The 24,980-nt window shown below is 31.8% G+C and overlaps 1 protein-coding gene across 1 annotated transcript in view; it reads right to left on the bottom strand.

The window, feature by feature from the left end:
• Positions 1 to 24,980, bottom strand: part of LOC106466963 (heat shock 70 kDa protein 4-like) — an 85,195-nt gene that overhangs the window by 9,717 nt on the left and 50,498 nt on the right. Inside the window, exons 11-17 of the mRNA XM_013927276.2 lie at positions 21,516 to 21,799; positions 20,655 to 20,705; positions 12,403 to 12,522; positions 10,904 to 11,029; positions 9,512 to 9,619; positions 5,552 to 5,713; positions 3,776 to 3,895 (exon numbers count right to left, since the gene is read on the bottom strand). Of these exons, the coding sequence (XP_013782730.1) occupies positions 3,776 to 3,895; positions 5,552 to 5,713; positions 9,512 to 9,619; positions 10,904 to 11,029; positions 12,403 to 12,522; positions 20,655 to 20,705; positions 21,516 to 21,799 (971 nt within the window). The remainder of the gene's footprint in view (positions 1 to 3,775; positions 3,896 to 5,551; positions 5,714 to 9,511; positions 9,620 to 10,903; positions 11,030 to 12,402; positions 12,523 to 20,654; positions 20,706 to 21,515; positions 21,800 to 24,980) is intronic.

Genomic DNA, 24,980 nt, shown 5'->3' with positions numbered 1-24,980 from the left:
AAAAATTCAAAATGATGTTCCATACAGCAGAAGAATACAGAAAAATTCAAAATGATGTTCCATACAGCAGAAGAATACAGAAAGATTCAACATGATGATCAATACAGTGCAGGAATACATAAAGATTCAACATGATGTTCAATACAGTGCAGGAATACATAAAGATTCAACATGATGTTCAATACAGTGCAGGATTACAGAAAGATTCAACATGATGTCCAATACAGTGGAAGAATACAGAAAGAATCAACATGATGTCCAATACAGTGGAAGAATACAGAAAGATTCAACATGATGTTCCATAAAGCAGACGAATACAGCAAGATTCAATGTGGTGTTCATTACAGCAAAATTTATTGTGATGTTCCATACAGAAGAAGAATAAAACAATATTTAATATATGCCATACAGCAGAAGAATACAGCAAGATTAAAAATCATGTTGCATAAAAATGAAAAATATAGCAAAATTCAACATGATGTTCCATATAGCAGAAGAATACAGCAATGATTAAACATAATATTCCATAGAAAAGAAGAATAAATCAAGATTCAATATGATATTCTATACAGCAGAAGAATAAAGCAAGATGCAAATACAGCAGAATAATACAAAAAGATTCAATATGATGTTCCATACAGCAAGATTCAACATGATACCCATACAGCTGAAAAATAAAGCTAGAGTCAACATGATGTTCCAAACAGTAGAAGAATACAGCAAGATTCAACATGAAGCCCATACAGCTGAATAATACAGCAAGATTCAAGATGGTGTTCCATACAGCAGTATACAGCAAGATCCAACATGATATTCCAAACTGCAGAACAATAATACAGCAAGATTCAAGATGTTGTTCGATAAAGCAAAATTCAACATGTTGTTCCATACAGCAAGATTCAACATGATGTTCCATACAGCAGACAAATACACGGAGATTCAACAGGATGATCTATACAGCAGAGAAATACAGCAAGATACAACATGATGTTCTATATAGCAAAAGAATAAAGCAAGATTCAATATGATGCTCCATTCAGCAAGATTCAACATGATCCCACAATGCAGAAAAACAGCAAGATTCAACATGATGTTCCATACAGAAGAAGAATAAAACAAGATTTAACATATGCCATACAGCAGAAGAATACAGCAAGATTAAACATAATATTCCATAGAAAAGAAAAATAAAGCAAGATTCAACATGTTCTATACAGCAGAAGAATAAAGCAAGATTCAGTATGATGCCCATACAGCAGAAAAACAAAGATTATACATGATGTTCTTGACAGCAGAATAATACAAAAAGATTCAAAATGATGTTCCATACAGCAAGATTCAACATGATGTTCCATACAGCAGCATACAGCAAGATCCATCATGATATTCCAAACTGTAGAAGAATACAGCAAGATTCAACATGGTACCCATACAGCTGAAAAATAAAGCAAGATTCAACATGATGTTCCAAACAGCAGTACACAGCAAGATTCAACATGATGTTCAAACAGCAGTATACAGCAAGATTCAACATGATGTTCCATACAGCAAGATTCAACATGATATTCCAAACAGCAGTATACAGCAAGATCCAACATGATATTCCAAACAGTAGAAGAGTACAGCAAGATTCAACATGATATTCCATTCAGCTAAAGAATAAAGCAAGATTCAACATGATGTTACATACAGCTAAAGAATAAAGCAAGATTAACATGATGTCCATACAGCTGAAGAGAACAGCAAAATTTAACACAATGCTTCATACAAAAGAAGAATAAAGCATGATTCAGCATGATGTTCCAAACAGCGGAAGAATACAGAAAGATTTGATACAATGTTCCATAGAGCAGAAGAATAAAGCACGATTCAACATGATGTTCACACAGCTGAAAAATACTGCAAGATTCAAAATGATGTCCATACAGCTGAAGAGTACAGCAAGATTCAATAAGATGTTCCATACAGCAGAAGAATAAAGCAATAGTCAGCATGATGTTCCAAACAGCAGAAGAATACAGAAAGATTCAAAACAATGTTCCATAGAGAAGAAGGCAAGATTCAACATTATGCCCATAGAGCTGAATAATACAGCAAGATTCGAGATGTTGTTCCATACAGCAAAATTCAACATGATGTTCCAAACAGCAGAAGAATACAGAAAGATTCAAAACAATGTTCCATAGAGAAGAAGGCAAGATTCAACATTATGCCCATAGAGCTGAATAATACAGCAAGATTCGAGATGTTGTTCCATACAGCAAAATTCAACATGATGTTCCAAACAGCAGAAGAATACAAAAAGATTCAAAACAATGTTCCATATAGAAGAAAAATAAAGCAAAATTCAACATGATGTTCCATACAGCAAAATTCAACATGATGTTCCAAACAGCAGAAGAATACAAAAAGATTCAAAACAATGTTCCATATAGAAGAAAAATAGAGCAAGATTCAACATTATGCCCATACAGCAAAACTCAACATGATGTTCCATACAGCAAGACTTAACATGATGTTCTATGCAGCAAGACTTAACATGATGTTCCATACAGCGAGACTTAACATGATGTTCCATACAGCGAGACTTAACAAGATGTTCCATACAGTAGATAAACACATGAAGTTTCAACAGGATGATCTATACAGCAAGATATAACATGATGTTTAATGCAGCAGAAGAATAAAACAAAATTGAACATGATACCCATAAAGCTGAAAAATACAGCAAGATTCAACATGATGCCCATACAGCAAAATTCAAAATGATGTTCCATACAGCAGAAGAATACAGAAAGATTCAACATGATGATCAATACAGTGCAGGAATACAGACAGATTCAACATGATGTCCAATACAGTGGAAGAATACAGACAGATTCAACATGATGTTCAATACAGTGGAAGAATACAGACAGATTCAACATGATCTTCAATACAGTGGAAGAATACAGCAAGATTAAACATGACGTTCAATACCGTGGAAGAATACAGCAAGATTCAACATGATGTTCAATACCGTGGAAGAATACAGCAAGATTCAACATGATGTTCAGTACCGTGGAAGAATACAGCAAGATTCAACATGATGTTCAATACCGTGGAATAATACAGCAAGATTCAACATGATGTTCAATACAGTGGAAGAATACAGCAAGATTCAACATGATGTTCAATACAGTGGAAGAATACAGCAAGATTCAACATGATGTTCAATACAGTGGAGAATACAGAAAGATTGAACATGATGTTTCATACAGCAAGATTCAACATGATGTTCCAGACAGCAAATGAATATCAGGAGATTAAAGATGATACTCCACAAAGCAAATAAATGTGACATTCATGATTTTTTTAGACAGCAGATGATTGTTAAGAGATTCAAACTATTATATTCAAACATGTGCAAAAACAGTTTATTTAATTCGGACAGCCTTCTCATTCTACCAACAAGTTGTTTACCATTTTATCACCTACTCTTCTTGTCTGGTGTGATAATACATAATACAGTAGGTTAGTTTGTCATTATGCTCCAAGAGCTGTAACTACTAAAGCCACAATTCATATATTACAATCTATTATCAAGAAAACCTTGTTAAATATTTAACATATTTTAAGTTGATGTAGCCATGTATCTAAATACACATTCACAGTAGCTTCAGCTAATCTGTCCTACAGGAATAAAAGTGCAATAGTTCTATGATATAAATAGTATTGTACAGCAAAATGTCATTTTTGGTAATAACTTCATATCATAATTATGAAGTTGACATACCTGAAGTTCCTGGTAGATCTGCGATACTAAAACTGGTGGATTCTGATGTTGTGCTGTTTGGGACAGTGCACCCAACTGACGATCCAGCCACTGCTGTTTCTCCTCCACAGCCTTCCTGACCTAAAGCATTATGAGATAAACTATAGTCTACGAGTAAGTGTAAACTATCTAATGTTGCCCGAATTGTGGAATTTATAACTTATATGGTGATATTATTATGAATGAATACATTTTAATTGTCTACATAAGCTTTAAAGCCAGAATTTTAACTTTCTTATTAATTAAGATACTTTAACATCAGTTAGACTTCAATAGTTCATCCATACCAAAATAAAAAATAACCCTTGTGAACACCTGATGACAAATTTTCATCTTGTTTCCACTGTTTTAGTGACAACTAAAAACATGCATTTGTCTACAAATATAACTGCCAAGAAAATACAAGGAAGCATGAATTATGATTGCAGAAAATATTATATATTATGTCTACATGAATAAAATATTTAAACCTCAATCTTTAAAACCATCTTCTAAAGACCTCACAGAAGAAAAGTACACATCCTAAAGTTATACATTTAACACTCTTTTGTTATATACGAAGACATACAGGTCAAGTAGTAGGACATAGTGTTATGGATTTCTGTGCTCTCCCAGATATAACATATTCATGTCTAGCTTCAGTATATAATTTGGAATAATGTTCTGTCATATTTCACATCTTAATGTATAATTTCAGTATTTAATTGTCAATAACATTCTTGTATATTTAATGTCTTCATGTCTAATTTCAGTATATAATTTTGAATAATGTTCTCTCAGACTTAACACATCTTGATGTCTAATTTCAGTATATAATTGTGACTAATGTTCTCCCATATTTAACATCTTGATGTCCAACTTCAGTATATAATTATGAATAATGTTCTCCCAGATTTCAGATGTCTTCATATCTAACATCAATATGTAATTATGAATAATGTTTTTGCATATTCAAAATGTCTTGATATCTAATTTAAGTATATAATTGTGAATAATGTTCTCCCAGATATTATAACATCTTGATGTCTAATTTCATTATATTATTGTGAATAACTGATGTCTTGATAATAATTGATGTATTGATGTCTAATTTCAGTATGTTCTCTCAGATTTAAGTCATCTTGATGTCCAATTTAAGTATATAATTTTGAATAACTTCTCCCAGATTTAACGTCTTGATGACTCATTTCAGTATATAATTGTAAATAACGTTCTCTCAGTTTTAATGTCTTCATTTAAGTATATGATTGTGAATAATGTTCTCCCAGATTTAACATCTTGTTGTTCAATATTAGAATGTACTTGCAAACATCTTACCCAGAATCTCATGTCCACCATCAGAATGTATTCATCTCACTCATTGCTAAGCTTAATACTGTACACACTCCACTATCAGAATGTATTCATCTGAATTGTTGCTAAGTTTAATACTGTACACAGTCCAGCTTTAGAATGTAACCATCTGAATTGTTGCTAAGTTTAACACTACACAGAGTCCAGCTTCATTTTTAGTCTGGAAATTTGAACACAGACTTTAAATCAATCTCTAGTACTTTACAGACAAGATTCTGTGGACAAAACTATTATTAATATTAAAAATTCAAAAATCAACAATTCTGCACCATGAAAAATTTACTGCTATTACCCTGAAGTTTTAAATATATTAAAGGTTTATAATAATTTGAAAACTTTACAAGTATATTATGTTTCATAATTAAAAGTAAAACAAACACTCACTTTCTCCATTTCCTGGGCCTCAATATGAGAATACTGCTCATCATTTACTGCATACTGGTCTAGTGCCTTCCTTGTTAACTGCATTGTTCGACAGAACTGATCAATAGCTGCAGGACGTTCTTCAAACTCACGATACCGGTTAACAAGTGGCTGGCAGAGTTTCTGTACATAGAAGTTGTACGTATTACATGCAGAAAATGACAAAATAGCCTTTGAAATACATTAGTTCTACTTATTCAGTACAATAAATCACATTAAATTTATATGAGAACACCTTTACTCTTTTCAACAATTCTTTCAATATTGCTTAACCCTACCATTAAGGGCTTGGGGAGAGAGATCCACTCAGGTCATAACTATGAAAGTATCCAGGAGAGTAATTATACTATAATTTTTGATAGTGTATGTGTATTTCATATGCAAAATCTTTATAACGTAATAACCTTAACATAATTAAGATATTTTGTTTTAGAAAAAAACTTTATATTTGATCTGTTATTTTCACAACTTGTCTCTGTATGAGTTGGGTCAATTTGACAGACCTTGTAACCACCATAAAAAATTAGGAAATAAATATACAAATGTTTAGTCTAAGTAGCTTAAATCTCCTAACATTATACATTTCTATATATTTTTATTACATTGACCTTTCAGCCATGCCTGGCTAAAATTTTAGAAGTTGCAATGATGTGGCACACATGTTACTGTATCCAAGAATATAAAACTGACCTATCATGGCTGTGTTTTAATGGACTAGTATTTTGGAAAATACAGTCATATTTCAGTTATACATGTATATACATTTTTCCTATTTACAAATAAGTTATCAAATTTCAGTTATTTTTTTTTAAAATAGAACAGTACATAAAGAATTATAGAATACAATGATCTCTTCTAGTCACAAACATTGTACTCGTTTCCTGCTTGCCATAGGTTGTTAAGCCTTATCAAATTTCTCACATGGAGAATGTTAAATTATTTTAAATATATATATATATATATATATACATTATCAAGCTCAGTAACTAAGGCTGTATTTGGGTCTAAACAATATGAAATTTCGAGATCACTAAAGTCTTACCTTATCTCTTGAAACCTATGAAAAGAATGAGTTTGCCACCCAAATATTTCAAAAAGGCTGGGAAAGCCATTAGGGGGATATTCTGAGCTTTTGATTGGTTATTCACACATCATAGACAGAAGTAGGTGTAAGTAAGCAAGTCTTTCCAAAATTGGAAAGAGGTGGGAAAGGTCACTGTGATTGATTCAGTAAATGTAGCAATATCTTAGCAAATAGAAAAAATAGGAGATTCTTATTTTAGATTCTAGCTTTTTAATATCAGTAATTTGAGTTCCTAATTCATTAGAAACTATAAACTTATATTTGGACACCACAAACATCTAATCTGAATCAACTGCATTCAACATACCCATGTGACATACAAACCTTGATATTTAGGAATTTTTTTAATATTTACTTTTAAATTAAGAAATTAACTAATGTATTTGAATTATCATCTACAATTTGATACCAAACTTATTCACAAAAATTCATAAAATAGTAGTTCAATAAAATTTTGAAAGTGATTCTACAAATGAAATGACATGGCCTTTGACCAGTGACCACAGGAAGACCCCTATAGATTGGATTAACACGTCCTCAACACACACAAGTTACCAGCAAAAATACCTTAATACAGATTCACATGATGAAGTTTCTCTGGTGTAAAAATACCTAGCATCAGCTTATTTACATCACTTACAGAGTTACCAACAGATATACATTAACACATCTTTACACAAGATAGTTTTTCTGGTGTAACATTACCTAACATCAGCTTATTTACATCAGTTACACAATTGCCAACAAACATACCTTAACACACCCTCACATAAGGAAGCTTCCCTGGTGTAATAAATATCACCGAGCATCAGCTTATAAACAAGCATACCTTAACATATCTTCACATAAAAAAGTTTCTCTAATGGAATAATACCTAGCATCAGCTTATAAACAAACATACCGTAACCTTCTCCAGACAGGTCACAGGTCAAAGGCCATGTCATCACCTTTGTTAACTCGCATTCAAAATTTTATTGAACTACTATTTCATGAAGTTACATGAATAAGTTTGGTATCAAACTGTAGATTGTAATTCAAATTTTAGTTTTATACATTATTTAATTTCTTAATTTAAAGTAAATATTAAAAAACATAGTTAAACATCAATTTTTGTATGTCATGTGGTATGCAGCACTGGTTCAAATTAGATGTTTGTGATGTCAAAATACTAACTCTATAGTTTCGTACGAATTAGGAAATCAAATTACCGATATTAACATCCTAAAATATAAAATCGGAATCTAATATCTTTTCTATTAGTTGAGATACCACTCATGCACTGAATCAAACAGTAGCCCCACTCACCTCTTTCCATTTTTGAAACTGTCCCTTATATACACTTACTTTAATAATGCTTATTTCAATATATGACATGTGAATAACCAATCAAAAGCTCAGAATCTCCCGTAGTGGGTTTCTCAGCCATTTTAAAGTGTCAGGATGCCATCTCATTCTTTTTTTACCAAGATTTCAAGACAGTAGGTTGTATCTAGTCTGTTCAAATTTCATATTTTTTTTAGACAGAAATACAGCTTCGTTACTAAGCTTGATAAATTATTGTGGAATTCTATGGTATCAATATGGTAATTTATAAAATTATGCAAAATTTCTTAAGGCTGAGCAAGCTACGACAAGCAGCAGCCAAGTACAAAGGTCATAACTAGAAGAGATAATTATTTGCTTTACTTCTTTATTTACCGTTCTACGTTTTAAGAAAAATAAGTTTAAGAACTTATTTCTAAATAGTAATAATTTACATACATATATAATGTATAATAATGTAACTGTGACTGTATTTTACAAAATACTAAACTACTAAAATACAGCCAGACAGGTCACTTTGTAAAGACTAAAGGTCAGTTTTATATTATTGGATACATGAGAGCATGTGTGCCACATCATTGTAACTTCTGTATTGTTAGACAGGCATGGCTGAAAGATCAATATAATAAAAATAACAAACATATATAGATGTATAATGTTACGAGATTTAACCTATGTAGTCTAAACATTTTCTTGTTATAATTTGTAGTCATTCTAGAACAAAAGAGGCATAATTTATATTTATTTCCTATTTTTTTCTGGTGGTTATGAGATCAGTCAAATCTACCAAACCCATACAGTTTTTTTCTTAAGAAACATTTGATAACTATCTGGACATTAAGGATTTTGCATGTGAAATTTTTCTGATGCATCAAAGTATTTTAAATCTTAAAATGAAAATTACTTTGTATGTTGAATAGGCAACATGCGAAAAGTAAAAAAAAGGCATGAGAAAAACATTGCTTAAAAACCCTTAAGACTTCATAAAAAAAAAATTATATTTTGCATATGAAAGCATTGTAATGTTTACTGATAATCTGCCAAATTTTGTTATCATATGCTTACTAATTTAAGTTATAGCATGAAAACTATAACAAGCACAAAATGGATATACGAAAATGGCCCAAAAGACTGAGCTCGTGCTGAAAGAGTTAACACATCTTTACATGAGAAAGTTTCTCTGGTGTAATATCACCTAGCATCAGCTTATAAACAAACGTATTTTAACACATCTTTACATGAGGAAGTCTCTCTGGTGTAATATCACCTAGAATTAGCTTATAAACAAACATACCTTAACACATCTTCAAACGAGGAAGTTTTTCTGGTGTAATATCATCTAGAATTAGCTTATAAACAAACATACCTAACACATCTTAACATAACTTATCTTTAATTCTGCTAGCTTCTTTATATAAATTAATGAACATGTAACAGAATCCCAAGACTTACCGTTAACTCTGCTAGCTTCTCTATATAAACTAATTAACTTTTAAGAGAATCCCAAGACTCACCTTTAATTCTGCTAGCTTCTCTATATAAACTTTCTTAGGTTGATCTTCTCCTTCATCATACAACCAATTTTCTGTATCTTCTAACATACTTGTTATTGTTCCTTTATCCTAGTGTTTAAGTAATAAAGTTCTCAGTCAACATATTTTACATGCAGTGACACAAATTCTGTATTACTATCTAATTGTTATTGAAATCAACACCAAAATCTCATTCCCAAGCTAAAATGAAAAAGAAAGTCAAGTGACCTCCCCATCACACATTACTGATGTCTAATACACAGAGTTGAGTAAATTTTTCTAAAAATTATTTTGAATATGCAAATCTGCAGGTTATGTAAAAATCACAGCCATAAGTCAAAGTAGAAAAGAATGCACGAAGACTACAATTTGACACTGTTTGGTGTTTCGTGGGTAGTCTTATGCCACTGAAAATCAATAATATTAGCAAGTGTATAAAACAGCTCATTCCAAAACATAATATTCATACACTTAGATAATAAAGATTTGTTCACATCAGGTATTTGGAATTTACAAGACAGTGATATCCCTTCAGTTTAATGACATTGGAAAACAAAAGAATATGGATTAACCCTGGACATTAGGAATATCCAGAAAGAACCCTGCAATAAGTTGTATCCCAGCTTTGGTATGCAATGTGTAGCCTTGTAATGGGTAAGAATCTAAACACAAAAGCAAGTGGTAAAAGCAATCTTCTTATCCCAGGCAAATATACTAAAATAATCAAGATGGATCTCTATATCCTGTGATCACAAGTTACATCCACACCATATCCATTCAGCCAACACAAATGTAAAGATGAAAAATGAAATGAGTGTTGATGCATCCCATATGAAGACATACCAGTCAACAGACTGAATGCCTATGGATTTCTGTGTAATTAGACTGTTACAACAGGAGCAGAAACAGTCATCCATGTACACTGGATGCATTATAGAAAAATACAGTGAGGGTGGATGTGCTTTGGACATGACTGTCTTATTTCCAGATACTTCTACAATGGAAACTACGCTGCAGGGCTAACATCGAAATGCAAAGTTGTCAAATATAGCATGGCCGTATGTGGTAAGGCTCTTTAAATTGCTTTAATATAATACAGTCAACCTCCAACGATTATACGATATTAAATAATTCTGCCATGAAAAACTGCAGAATATTAAGCTGTAATGGCACCTTCCTCAACACTTTAAATATAAATAAACAACTTTCTGTAGGAATTATATAATGATATTTTTTGAAATTACCTTTGAAAAAACAGTGCCAAGAACTTCAACACTATTTTTACTACTGTAATAAATTATATTAAATTACACTAAAAAATTTGCAATTACATACAGAAAACAACATAGACAAACTGAAGGAGGAGGCCATTACCTGTTCAGAAACAAACTTTTCCAGTTTTTCATACAACTGTCCTCTCATTTCATATACATATTCTTCCACACCATTCTTAGCATCCACTTTTTCTTTTTCCATTTTATCTTGTTGGATCATTTTAGCCTGGAGATCAATTCAAAATCAGTTCATAATAAAAACAACTTTACTATGCAAGTTACTAAATGTGTCATTCTTAAAAAACATTTTTTTAATGTGCGAGTAATTTCTCATTGATGAAAAAATATCACTTAGTGGTAGGTGAGCTGATAGATCTCTTAAATTGGACTTTACCCTGCAAAGCATGTCAAGTCAGTATTTTATATTTTGAAACAGAATGAATTCAAACTATAAATAATCTTAAACACTAAATTTAAGTATGTTTTAAATATCGCTGAAGTATAATTTTATTATGTGGCACCAAGTTGTATTTTATAAATCTAATAAAAAATTAACAGAAAAAAAAACAGGAAGGACTACAAAAGTAAGGCCATTTTTACAGGGCACATTATCTTAAAAAGCTTTAGAACTTTAACTGTTTTCCTTGATATTTTTATTGCTAACAAAATAATGGCAAGTTAAGTTTCATATCATAATACCCTGTATAACTAAGAATGAAATGAGCATCAGAAACATTATTACAGTGAACAATTTTTTTTTTTAATGATTTACATTTTGACATTTAAACAAAAAGACATGCATTATTTTAGAAAATGACTGTTTGGTACAAATTTAAATTTTATGATATGCATTGTTATTTATTTCAACATAATATATTAACCACATAATGAATATGATTAATGAACATTTCCATCTACTCTGCCTCATCAGCTGGCAATTTATTTATAGTTAATTGAATTAGAAGTTTTACATCCATTCCCCCTTTCCTTAAATAGATGCAGTCCACAAAAACATCATATCTAGGTGAAGTGTTCACTGTATTCTGTTTGTTATTTTACTGTCCTCAACTCACTATGAAGTGTATATGTGTGTGTGTGTATGTATATACAGGTCTCCCACGTTAGCTAGGTACCAAATACATCAAATGAACACAAAGACCATGATGCAAGAAGGGAAAAGATAAAGTACTACAGGAAAATCTTGAGGCAGATTGATTATTTTACTATTTTTATCTTGTATGTGAGTAAGACATTAGCAAATTCAAGGAAAAATTAATATGGGGAATGAATGTAAAAATTCTGTTTAACATCTTGTTACACATCATTCTGAATATACCCATTTTGAATTACATCTTAGTAATACAAACAGTACATTACACACTATGCTGAATGTACCTTATTGTTTTATATATATATTAATATTATTACACACCATACTGAATATAATCATTTTGTTTTACATCTTAATATTGCACATAATACTGAAAGTCCCTATTATTTTTACATCTTAATATTACATGCTACTCTGTATTGGAAGCACTAATTTATACAGAATCCTTTTTTAATTTCAATTATGCATACTTATTACATTAAACTCACCTCTGTTTCAATCAAATCATCAAGTTCTTTCTGAGGAAGCTGATATACTACTGATTCAATAGGCAGTTCTACTGACTTTACTATCTTCTTCTGCTTTTTCTGTTCCTTCCTCTCAGAATCCTTAACAGAGAGTGCAATAAAATATTTGTAAATAATGACAGAAAAAACAACAATCACGCTATTATTGGTAGAAAGAGTAGCAAGATGTCTGAGTTAGAAAAAAATTACACTGTTATTGGTATGAAGATGTGGGGGTAAAAAACAGTTATGCTATTGGTCGAAAGAGAAATGAGATGTGTGGAAGAACAGTAACATTATTATTAATAGTTAGCTTGTTTTTGGAATTTCACACAAAACTACTTGAGGGCAATCTGTGATTTTTGATAAAAAGATAACAGATGTGGGAGGTTACACTATTATTGGTATAAAGATATTCAAGATGTGTGGTGGTTAAAACAGTCATGTTCTTATTGATAAAGATGTGGGAGGTTACAAACAATTAGACTATTATTGGTAGAAAGATATTCAAGATGTGTGGAGGTTAAAACAGTCATGTCCTTATTGATAAAGATGTGTAGGGGTTAAAAGAAGTTACACTATTTTTAGTATAATGGGAATCAAGCTGTATCTGTGAAGCTATACATATGTTATATTTACTATTATTATTAAGTTACAATATGTATCTTTAGAAAATTTTGCAAAATTGTAGTTAACATTACAAGCCTGTTGTGCATAAAAACTGAGATTCTTCAATAACATTTTTGTTAAAGATATATCTGTGAATTTACATAGCCTTTACTGACTGTAGAAAAATCGTCAATGTACATTGCCATGTTGAAAAATAAGAAATAAAATTAACAATATTTTTTTTTCCCTTCTTTGACGGCTTCTTTTTGAGAAATCACAATTTCAACTGCTAACTTTATCACATGTTCTTTAATTTTAAGGTTATATTACCTGTATATTGACCCAACCTCAAAAGGAATAAATCACTATGGAAGCCCATTAGCCATCCATAGTGAACACCATGAGTAAAGTGCATGACCTGTGTGATCTTTGCACTCACAGGCATAGCTGAACTAGGCTTCCTTTTGTTTTCATAAAAATTCATATAGGTTTCAAATATGTATTTCAGAACACAAAAAATATAGCAAGCACAAGAATAAAATGTCACAAAACTACTATAATTTAACTGGCTTTCTCTATAAGCTATAAATAGGTTAAAAAAATTCTGTTAGCTGCTCAGAGATGAACCACAACAATCACAGACACAGAATCTAAGGCTAATTGTCTACATATGTCCACCAAAAAGATATAACTGTAATAAGGTTTTGTAGAGGAGAACATGCTTTTCAATTGGTTATAAACAAGTCTATCGGGTAAGGTCATATGGCTAGATAACTGCCCTGAAAACTATGGAAAGAGGGTAAGGGCTTTTCTGGTTTGACAAACATATGATATCTCAGAAAATTACAAAGGTAGATGGTACAAATTTTGTATTCTTGATTGATTTTATGTATAATTTGTGTTTTTAAATGGCTGGACATTATGAGGGCTACATTTGTGAAGATATAAAATCTATAGAGGGGAAAATTCAAGGCACAGATACATCACATGACACAAATAAGTGTATGTAGTTTTTTTATATATTTCCTTTTGAAATTAAGAAATTCAAACTTAAATAATAAAAAATCTTAAACTATAGACAATGTTCTTTGCCAAATTATTTGCACACATTTACGATAAAGTTTTTTAATTAACATTTGAAAGTAACTGTGAAAGGTCATGATGTACACTTTGAACCATCCATGTGCAGGATTCAAGTTATAACAATAGTGTGTGTGTGTGTGTCTTTACACACACACACACACACACACACAGAAAGTAATATAAGTAACTAAGGAAACACTAAATGAAATAGATATGAAGTGCAAATAATATTGGATTGCTCCATCTTTATAAAAATGAACTGCAGCAGATAGTTTACACTGCAAATGGCTATCATACAACCAATCAGAATGTCACATTGATATAATGCCCATAAAAGTACAGGCAGCCATTACTATTCCCAGCAGTAGTATAGTGATTACACTTATGGTTCCCAGGTTAGAAATGTTCCAGGACAAATGGTAAGAGTCAAATTTTGTCTTGTGAAGGCTACTATGTGACAGATAGTTTTAATAGGAGATGTATGGAAAATCTGAAGAAAGTGCTGAAACTAGACCACTGATAATAGAAGAAATGACCAAAGAGAAGTCCTAACCCTCAAAGATGATGTTAGATAATACAGGATAAGCTCTTAATGTGACATAAGACAACCCCGCCATTTACATTCACCATTTACATCTTTCAACACAGGCTTGGTAGATTTGACCGACCATGTGATCTCTTTGTACGCATTTAAAGTCTTTATGGTTCGATACTAATAACTAGTATCTATATCTTCACAAAATTTGGCAGACTTTCATTAAAATTATGTCTTTCACATACAAAAAAGTGAAATATTTTTAATAAACTAAAAAAAAGATTTGTCCTTGAATATATCAAGTATTTGTTTTTACTAGTCTGAATGCAAAGTGATTTTCATGTTAAGATTAAAAACACTTTTCTTCATCTCAAAAATCTGAAATTTCATTTGCATAATCTCTAAAACCTCCTAAATACATTTCAAATGTTTGTTTTCAGTAAAACTTAATATTTTATCTGTTATTGTCTACACTAACTCTATACAAGGGTGGTAAAAAAATTTAAATAAATCTAAATTACCTTTTTTCTTTCTAGAATGACTTCAAATTGTAACATGAAACTACATTTGTATATCCTAAGTAGCATTAAACTCGTAACAGTATACATCTATTTATAATTAAACTTTGTTGTTTTTTGGGGAACATGCAGCTCACGTTATGCTTTTGAATTACATTATCCACAAGCTACTCCGAGCTTATCTCGTGCATGTCTTGTGAAAAATTTTATTATATTATTACTAAATATTGTACCTAATCTAACATAACTAATCTAAAGAGTTGCCTATTGTTATAGTTTAGTTACTTTTATAATAATTATTATTTAGCCTTGTTTCAACCAATTTACATGGAATTTTAGTACAAAGAAACTTCTCTACAGGCAACACACATTAATAAACACAACTCATTTTTACTAATTTAAGGGGAGTAAAGATGCTAAAAAAAAGCATAATTTTAGGGGTTTTGGACAATTACTCCACCTTATTTTGGCTAATTTACATACGATTTGGTACAAAAATGCTTTTTTAAAGATTCCAAACAGATATAGTAAACGTTTCAGCAAGGAAAGAACTATTTGGGGTTTATGTGAACTATTCATTTGTATGTCAACCATTGGATTTAGTACAAAGATGCCTTCTTGCAGGTCCCAAGCACTGATATAGACCGTTTACAATTCTTTTTCTTCTTTTTCACAACTTTTATGGTGTCAAAATTGGCTATGTTGGGACCGCATGGCATATACATATTGCATTCCCCTGTGAATGTTGGAATGTTTAAATCTTTATTTCCAAACTAACTCATTTACAGAACTTGGATGGTGAAAATTTTATATGGTCAAAATAAATTATACAATAGAATTGTAAGATTAATATTAAACAACAATGCCACAAAGGTGAATATATAACATAGGCCTGCGATGGTTTTATTGTCTTGAAATTGTTACATGTTCTACAGTAATTCCTGTACAATGAATCTGAAAATGATATTACTTTTTCTCCATCATGTACAGATTTTTCACAAAATGTCACATGTATTTTTACACAAGTAAATCATTTTCACTGAAATAGTCACATTTTGTTATGCTTAAAATGTTGACAACCACTGGCTATAGATTTGTCTGGACCAATCACGATGCAAGAGTCTTACTGATCACTCTAGAACCCACAAGAACACACAGCTAGTATATAAACAGTTAACAGGCCACATGACATATCATTTCTGGATAGTATTTGCTTGTGCATGCACTTTGACATTATTTTTTTTCTTTTCAATATTATTTATTCATTCCTATGGCAACAAGAGGTTTAACCCTCTCTCCTCGAGTACCCTTTACTGCATGACACAAGGTTTTAGTCTTGCATTCAAAATGTTATTAAGCTACTTGTTATTAAACTACCAATTAATATAGCATAAAATCTTAGCTAATAATTCATATTTTAATAGTATACAAGTTTTAAGTTCTACAAGGAAATATATAAAACAAATCCTAAATTTCCACATTTTCTCGTAGCATGTCATCATCCCTATTTTATCCATAACCCTTTGAATATGTACGAAATTAAACGTAAAATACTCTCTACAAAATTGTTATTGCTCAAACAGACCATAATTTTTATAGCCTTCAATTTTGTTTGGTTACAGAGCTATCAAATAGAAAATCACACCCCTCCTGCCACACCCACCTGTCACATCCTCTCTTTCACAATTCGTTGATAGTTCTCTCTTACATTTCATGATATATTACCTATAACCAATAGAAAGTCAAGGTTTTCATCTATCAAAAAACATATTGTATAACGTTGTGTTCTGAAGAGATAATCGTCAATACCGCTCCAAGTAGCAACATCATTCCCGTAGGAAAGTTAACGACTGGCTTGGATGAATTTGTAACGGCTCTTAGCATAGTTAGAAATCCAAGAAAATTTTGAGAGGTAAGTGAATTTGTCTACTTTTTGCATGTTATTTAATTAACTAAAAGTTATTAAGTGCATTATTATAATTACTATAAAAAAATCGGGCTTCTGTCATCGACAGTCGAGGGCAAGAAAAAAAGAAGATTGGTTAGATACTTTATTTCTTTTTTTTCATATTTGTTCTTCATTTGTTATTATAAAAGTAACTAAAATCTAAGAATACAGATCTTTTTAAGTTATTTAAGACTAGATTAGGTAAAATAAGTAATAATAATAATAATATAATTAAAATGATTCATGAGGCATGCACGTGAGCAGCTCGTGGGTAATATGATTCGATAGCATAACGTGAGCTGCACGTTCCCCGAGTGATTTACAACTTATAACGACATGGATAGTAGTTAGACACGGTTCAAAGGGCAATAAAACAATAAAATTTAATTATAAATAGATGCATAATGTGACGAACATAGAGCAACTTAGGAAAAACGAATGTAGTTTCATGTTACAATTTGAAGTCATTCTAAAAAGAAAAAAAAGGTTAATTTAGGTTTATTTCGATTTTTTTGGTGGTTACGAGGTCAGTCAAATTGACCAATCCCATTTTAACATACAAACTACAAGGATTTAGTGAAAAAAAAACGTTTGAAATGCATTTAGAAGGTTTTTAGGTATTACACAAAGGAGATTTTAGATTTTTGAGATGACGAAAAGTATTTTTAATTTTAACATGGAAATTACTTGCACATGGACTGGTCAAAACGAATACTCAATATATTTATGGACAAATCTTTATTTTATTAAAAATACTTCACTAAGAAATATGAATTTTTGTATGTGAAAAACTTGTAATATTAACTGAAAGACTGCCAAATTTTGTGAGTATATACCCAATATATTGAGAGTTATAAGTATTAAATGTATATCAATTTTCAACGAGTACAAAAGGTCACGTGACTCGGTCAAATTGACCTACCCCGTGTTGAGAGAGTTAAAAGACCCAAACATATTCTGTTATATTTGTGGTAAATTTGTTGTAAAGAAACAAAGGACAAACATTACAGAATTTGTCAAAAAAGCATATTACACATATTTTGGAATAAAAGTTGGGGACCAAGATAAATCATGGGCTCTGCACAAAGTTTGCACTGTTTGCATCGAATAGTTGAGACAATGGACTAAAGGTAAGAAAAGTCTTTGCCTTTTCAAATTCCAATGGTCTGGCATGAGCCTAGAAACCAGGGAGATGACTGGTATTTTCGCTTATGTAACTTGCAAGGCTACAACATTTGAAATAAAAAGATTTCTTATCCGAACCTTCAATCTGCTACAATACCTGTTGCTCATGGACCTGTATCTACTCCACCGGAGACTCTTCATACAGTTTCATCTGATTCTGAATCTAATGTCAATAAATATGATGATAGGGATTATTTTGATCCTGAAACATCTGGTGAACCACAACTTTTCACACAAGGTGATCTTAATGATTTGGTGAGAGATTTAGGCCTTCCAAAGGATTCTTTGGAGATTTTTGGGTCCAGACCTCGGGCTAAGAACTTACTTTCTCCAGGAACATCATTTTACCGGTACAGAAATCATGAGAAAGATTTATACCATACTCTTTGCAAGAAGGTTCACGGGTTATTGCAACAAAATTGCTGAATGCTAGGAGCTTCAGTCTAAGAAACAAGTGAGTGGCAATTATTCATTGATTCCTCCAAAAGAATACTAAATGGTGTTCTCCTTCACAATGGTAACATATATCCATCTGTTCCTATTGCTCATTCAATTCACTTGAAGAAAGCGTACAAAAATCTGAAACTTCTTATATAAGGTCAAATACTAAGAACATGGTTGCCTACTCTGTGGAGACTTAAAAGTCCTTTGTATGTTGTTGGATCAACAATCTGGTTATACAAAGTTTCCATGTTTTTTGTGTGAATGGAACTGCAGAGCACAAAATCAGCACTGAATAAAGAAGCAATGGTCAAACAGAATCAGCCTGATACCAGGATAAAAAAAACACTGAATGTGAAAGTTTGGTTGACACAAAGAAAGTCCCATTACCTCCACTTCACATAAAACTGGGCTTCATGAAGCAGTTTGTAAAGTCCTTAGACAAAGATGGCGACTGTTTCAAGTATCTAGGTGGGCAATTCCCAGCTCTTTCGGAAGAGAAACTTAAAGAAGGGATTTTTGCTGGGCCTCAGATTAGGAAATTGACTTCGGATGAACAGTTCGAAAGGACAATGAGGAAAGTTGAAAAAGAAGCATGGATTGCCTTTAAAGAAATTATTAACAAAGGCCAAAATTACGAAAATATTGTCAATAACATGCTCGATAAACCCAAAGAGTTGGATTGTAATATGAGCTTGAAAGATCTTACTCACATATTGACTGTTTCCCCGAAAATCTTGGTGCAGTCAGCAAAGGACAAGGAAAAAGGTTTCATAAAGACATCAGGGAAGTGGAGAGAAGGTATCAGGGAAGGATGATAGCTGATTACTGCTGGTTATTGAAACAAGACACTCCAGACACAATACATAAAAGATAGACCACAACATGTAGTTTTGGGGCTAAAAGATGTAATTTCACCAAAAAATCAGGATGAATGAGGATACATATTTGTTTGACATCAATGTTCTTCCCTTAACTTCAGTTTGATTGCATTTTTGTTAACAAAATCCTTATGTAATAGAAAAAATTAATATTATTTTCAAAATCTGCATAGCTGAATTATGGAAAATCCATTATTAACACTAAAACAACTTTTATGAAGTTTAAATTCTCAGGCCTGTGTAATTAATGTAATCTTGGAGAAAGAAGAGAAAAACTCACAGCCACAAAACAAACATCCAACACACCAGGGCACAAATCATAAGGTGGGTCATTATGTAATGTGCCCTAATTATTTGAGGTACCAGCAGAAGTAAGATCCAAATTGGGTTGGGGATACACTGTCTGTCCAGTTTAACCTCATTTTCACCAGCCTCACATGCTTAGAAGAGAGAAGAAAAACGAAAAAAGGAGACGATGTGGGTTTTTCTAGCATACAATGTCATTTTTACCATCTTTTGCTGTCTATATCCAGATGTGGGAAGGTGGTTGCTCACAAAAAATAAATAAATAAAATAAAAACAATAATAAGAAAGAAAGAATTAGAATACAAGACATCAAGGGGGAACCCAACAAAATGTGGTAAAAATGTGGGATGTTGTGGGCTAGAGCACCCACATCTGCTCCTGTTTTCTTCTTCTCTTCTAAGCATGTGAGTAGGGCAAAGTTCATGTTCAACTCAAAAGACAGTGTATCCACAATGCAATTTGGGTCTTATTTCCACAGGTACCTCAAATAACTAGGGAACATTACATAATTGTATATTTGTTTTGTGGCTGCATTTTGTTTTTCTCTTTCCCTCTCTCTTCAGAAAATTACAACAGTTATATTTCATCTAAGGTTTGTATATGCTGTGCAAAATTCATGATATTCTCCCTTTTGATGTAATCTGTTTTAAAAACTTTTTTTAATCTTTCTTAAATAATCAGTATGTGTGTGTGTCTGTCTGTCTGTGTAAAAAGTAAAAACTACATACTCTGATTGTTTCACTAGCTTGCTGAGAAGAGTCAGAGTTCTGGATTGTATTCTGAAAATAAATATCAGTTAAACATAAATTATCAATCAAAAATGTGACAAAAACATGATAAAATCAATGGGTCAAAAACAAGTTATTAATCTGGAACATAATAACAGTCTTTTGAAAATTAGCAAGAGCTGAAACTTGAAGGACAACTTATCACCTCAAAATATTGATTATTCAATCTTGAAAAAAATCAAAGAGTTGGAAGAAAAGTTATCAATCAGTAACAGTCAAGTGACGAGTTGGAAAAACAAGTTATCAATCAGTAACAGTCACGTGACGAGTTGGAAGAAAAGTTATCAATCAGTAACAGTCACGTGACAAGTTGGTAAAACAAGTTATCAATCAGTAACAGTCACATGACGAGTTGGAAAACAAGTTATTAATCAATAACAGTCACGTGACGAGTTGGAAAACAAGTTATTAATCAATAACAGTCACGTGACGAGTTGGAAAACAAGTTATCAATCAGTAACAGTCACTTGACGAGTTGGAAAACAAGTTATCAATCAATAACAGTCACGTGATGAGTTGAAAAAACAAGTTATCAGTGAGTAACACTGTACTATAAAAATCAAGAGCTGAAAAACAAGCTATCAGTCAGTAACGTTAGTTAAAATGTACACAATGTGTTGTACTTGCATTAAAATTTACACAGTGTTGTACCTATGTTAATTAAAATCTACAATATCTGTTGTTCTTCATTAAATAAAGTACAGGTTATTAACAAAAGTTAGATTTGAGTCTTTTTTTTATACAGGATATCTCACCTTTAATTAACGTAACTTCTAAACTTTACACAAAAGATCAACTTACTTCTTCACAATTCTGGTGAGCTTCAGCCTTCCCAGCATCATTACAGGATGGCTGATGTTTTCCCTTACTAGCATCCATCTCCATATCAGTTTTTGGAGAGTTCACCTGCTCATCTTGAGTTTTATTTTCCATCTCATTCTGTTCATTTTCTTCCATTGTTTGCTTTTCTAACATACTTGCAGAGCATACAGAGAAAATGCCATGGATGTTTACCCTCACTTTAACTTTGATCTTTGCACTTTCACCATCACTTGAGGAAGTAACCCTCTGTATTGTAAATTTACCTACCAATACAAAACAATTTCAACATAACAATAACATCAGCAAAATGCAGAAATATACTCTTAAGCAATGTTGTTTAGAACAAATATCATTATTCATTCTTATAACACTTCCATTTTGTTCTGCATATTCTAATTTCAATAAACATTGAGACGAAATCCCATAGTTTATAATATATGAAAAATTACACCCTTCTTTACTAGTTATTTTGATCAAGTCAGTAACATTGTTACAACACCAAATTCTCTGAACACTAAACCACAATTCACTCTTCTCAACAGGTGGATTATATCAAGCTAATATCATTGTTACCACAACAAATTCTCTGGCCACTAAACCACAGTTCAGTTTTCTCAACAGGTGTTTACATCAGGCCAGCAATGTTACTACACCAAATTCTCTGAAAACTCAACTACAGTTCACTAATCATTTTAATCAGTCTACTATCATTATTTCTACAGTTCACTAATCATTTTAATCAGTCTACTGTCATTATTTCCAAAATTTAATCATTTTGAGCCTCAGAAACATTCATACTGACTAGTGATTTCAATCATCTAGTGAAGCAATTGGGTATTTTAAGTAATTTTTACAATTGCTTCAGTGTTAAGAAAGAAAGTAAAGAAATGGCATAAGTAAGGACACCTGTATTGCAAAATTAGGTCAAGAGGTAGGCAAAGCATAGTTAGCTTGTGAGTTAGTATTGAGAATCAAGAGTTAAAGAGTTATAAAAAATAAAATTAATGCCTAGCACCCCAGTAAAAACGCTGAGAAAAATGCTAGTCACGAATTTGCCAGTGATAAGTTACTGATGCCAATCTAGTGATACAGTAAAGGCAATCAAAAAGCTTATGATAGTAGCTAAAACCATTGCTTCGATGTAGGAATCATTACGACATACTGGAGGAGTAGTATAAGCAAGAAGGCAACTGAAGCACCCACCATCACAGTGACCAATTACTTGAGAGTTTTGGTTCTTGTTTAGAAAATGCCCAATGAGTTGTAGAAATTAGCCAATGAAGTATCAGAACTACTTGCGGGTAGTTAAGTATACTACTTGGAAACTCTTAAGAATACAGAGAAAATATTGTATAAAAACGTATGTCTGGAGCTGAAAAAATCAGTTCTTCAGCTCAGAACAGTAGTTCTCTCCAGGACAAATCCAGTGTTAGTAGTGACCGGCCTCTACATTCTAAAATGATGAAGTTATCCAATTTACAATGGAACACTTCCTTACTTTCATGTAAGTAAAATTGCTATTTCTCTTGTTCAATCAGTGTAGTTTAGGATAAGATAGTAAAGCAATTTATATGGAGCAAGTTAATGTGTGTAATAGATTTGAATATCTCTTATTTGAACTATACTGTCGGTAATGATTAACTTGACAGTTTGATTATTGAAGAATTAACTACTTGTTAATAGAAGGGTGTATATTATATGCAAAAATTTAAATAAAATTGATGTATTTTGTGAAACCCCAGTCTCAGAATTGTTTTCTTTAGTCTAACTGTAAATCTCCTCCACTTAGCAACTTGTGAGCTCCACTCACCACTGCATTTCTCAATTTCGTGTAATTGGCAGTAAAGTCGAAGCTCCAATGACTAGCCCTAAGGGCACAGCCCATTACATAGTAGAATACCATAAGAACCCTCTAAATACTAAATTACTATTTCACTGAAATTTTGCAAACAAATAATTAATGTATTAGAGATAAGTGTGTTCAGAAGTCATGTTAACTTCCAAGACAAGTCTTACATTAGATCTACAAACCTATAATTAACCTATCAGAGACAGAGTTCAGAAGCCATGTTCACATCCAATACAAGTCTCACATCAGAAACAACAAAATGCAGACAGTGCTCTCACCAACAAGAAAACCTTGAAGGTTTAGGTTCTGTTTACAGTTGCTTCATGCTGCGAAACCAGCAGTGTTCTAATGTGATACGCTTGTCGTTCAGAGAATGGATTACGATTTTCATCATGACTCTGTTACCAGATTATAATTATACTAGGCAAAACAAGCCTGGTAATAACACTTTGCAAGTGAAAATGTAACTAGCATAGGTAATATTAAAATTCATTTTATTACCTTTCATTCATGATAAAGATATATTTCTAAAAGCAAATAACTGGAAAAAAACCCAAACTGTTGTCAAAACTATCAATAATTTCTATATTTTAATTTATTTATTTTTATATACATAGTAACACTCCACAAGAATTATACCTGATGGTTCTGATTACAGTGTAAATAAACTGTATATTCCCTAAATCCATTATGGTACTAATTACAGTAAAAGAAAACCTACACGTTCCACTCCATTAACTCTCTCGCTACAAGCTTGACCCAATTGGCCAAATTTGTGACCCAAAATTGACCAATATATTTTTCATACTATAACTTCTAATAGGTTTTGTGTACCTTCACCAAATTTTGCAAACTTTTAGTAATCACAAGTAAAGAAAAACTTTTCAAAAAAGGAAGTAAATGTATAAGTGACTAATATCAATTCTTCAAAAACAATGCAAACAAGATAGCAGGGATGGCATTTGCATCATCCTTACATAATAGCACAGGCACACAGTGTAGTAGAATGTTAACAGACAAAAATAGGATATATTAACCTCAATTGTGATTGAATAGTTATATATATATATATTGCTATATGTTAATTCTTGCCTGTACTATTATGTAGGGATGATGCAAATGCCATCCCTGCTATTTTGTTTGCATTGTTTTTGAAGGATTGATATTAGTCATCCTTGCATTTACTTCCTTTTTTTGAAAAGTTTTTCCTTTACTTGTTTGCTTGTTTTTTTAATGCACTGTTTCAATACACATAGGAAGGTTGTATTTATAACCAAGTACTAAATAAAATGAGGTTCCAACTGTAATATTTAGTTTATCTATTATTGGCTGGTAATTCCTGTTTACCCTGTACTTAAGCTTTTTAACTCTCTTTAAATAGGCTCGGTTGCATTGACCAGCCACGTGAACACTTTGTACTTGTTATAGTTTTGATACTACTAACTTTTAATATAGTATATGTATCTTCACAAAATTTGGCAGACTATCAGTAAACATTACAAGTCTTTGACAAACAAAAAATCAGGTCTTTAGTGACAGAGATGAAAGTGTCCCTTTCCTAAAAATCCTGAAAAAAACCCAAGCCAAGTAGGGGG

Source organism: Limulus polyphemus, unplaced genomic scaffold (genome assembly GCF_000517525.1).
Source record: "Limulus polyphemus unplaced genomic scaffold, Limulus_polyphemus-2.1.2 Scaffold2440, whole genome shotgun sequence".
NCBI lineage: Eukaryota > Metazoa > Arthropoda > Merostomata > Xiphosura > Limulidae > Limulus > Limulus polyphemus.
Note: the sequence above shows the minus strand (reverse complement) of the source record. Positions and strands in the feature narration are given on the sequence as shown.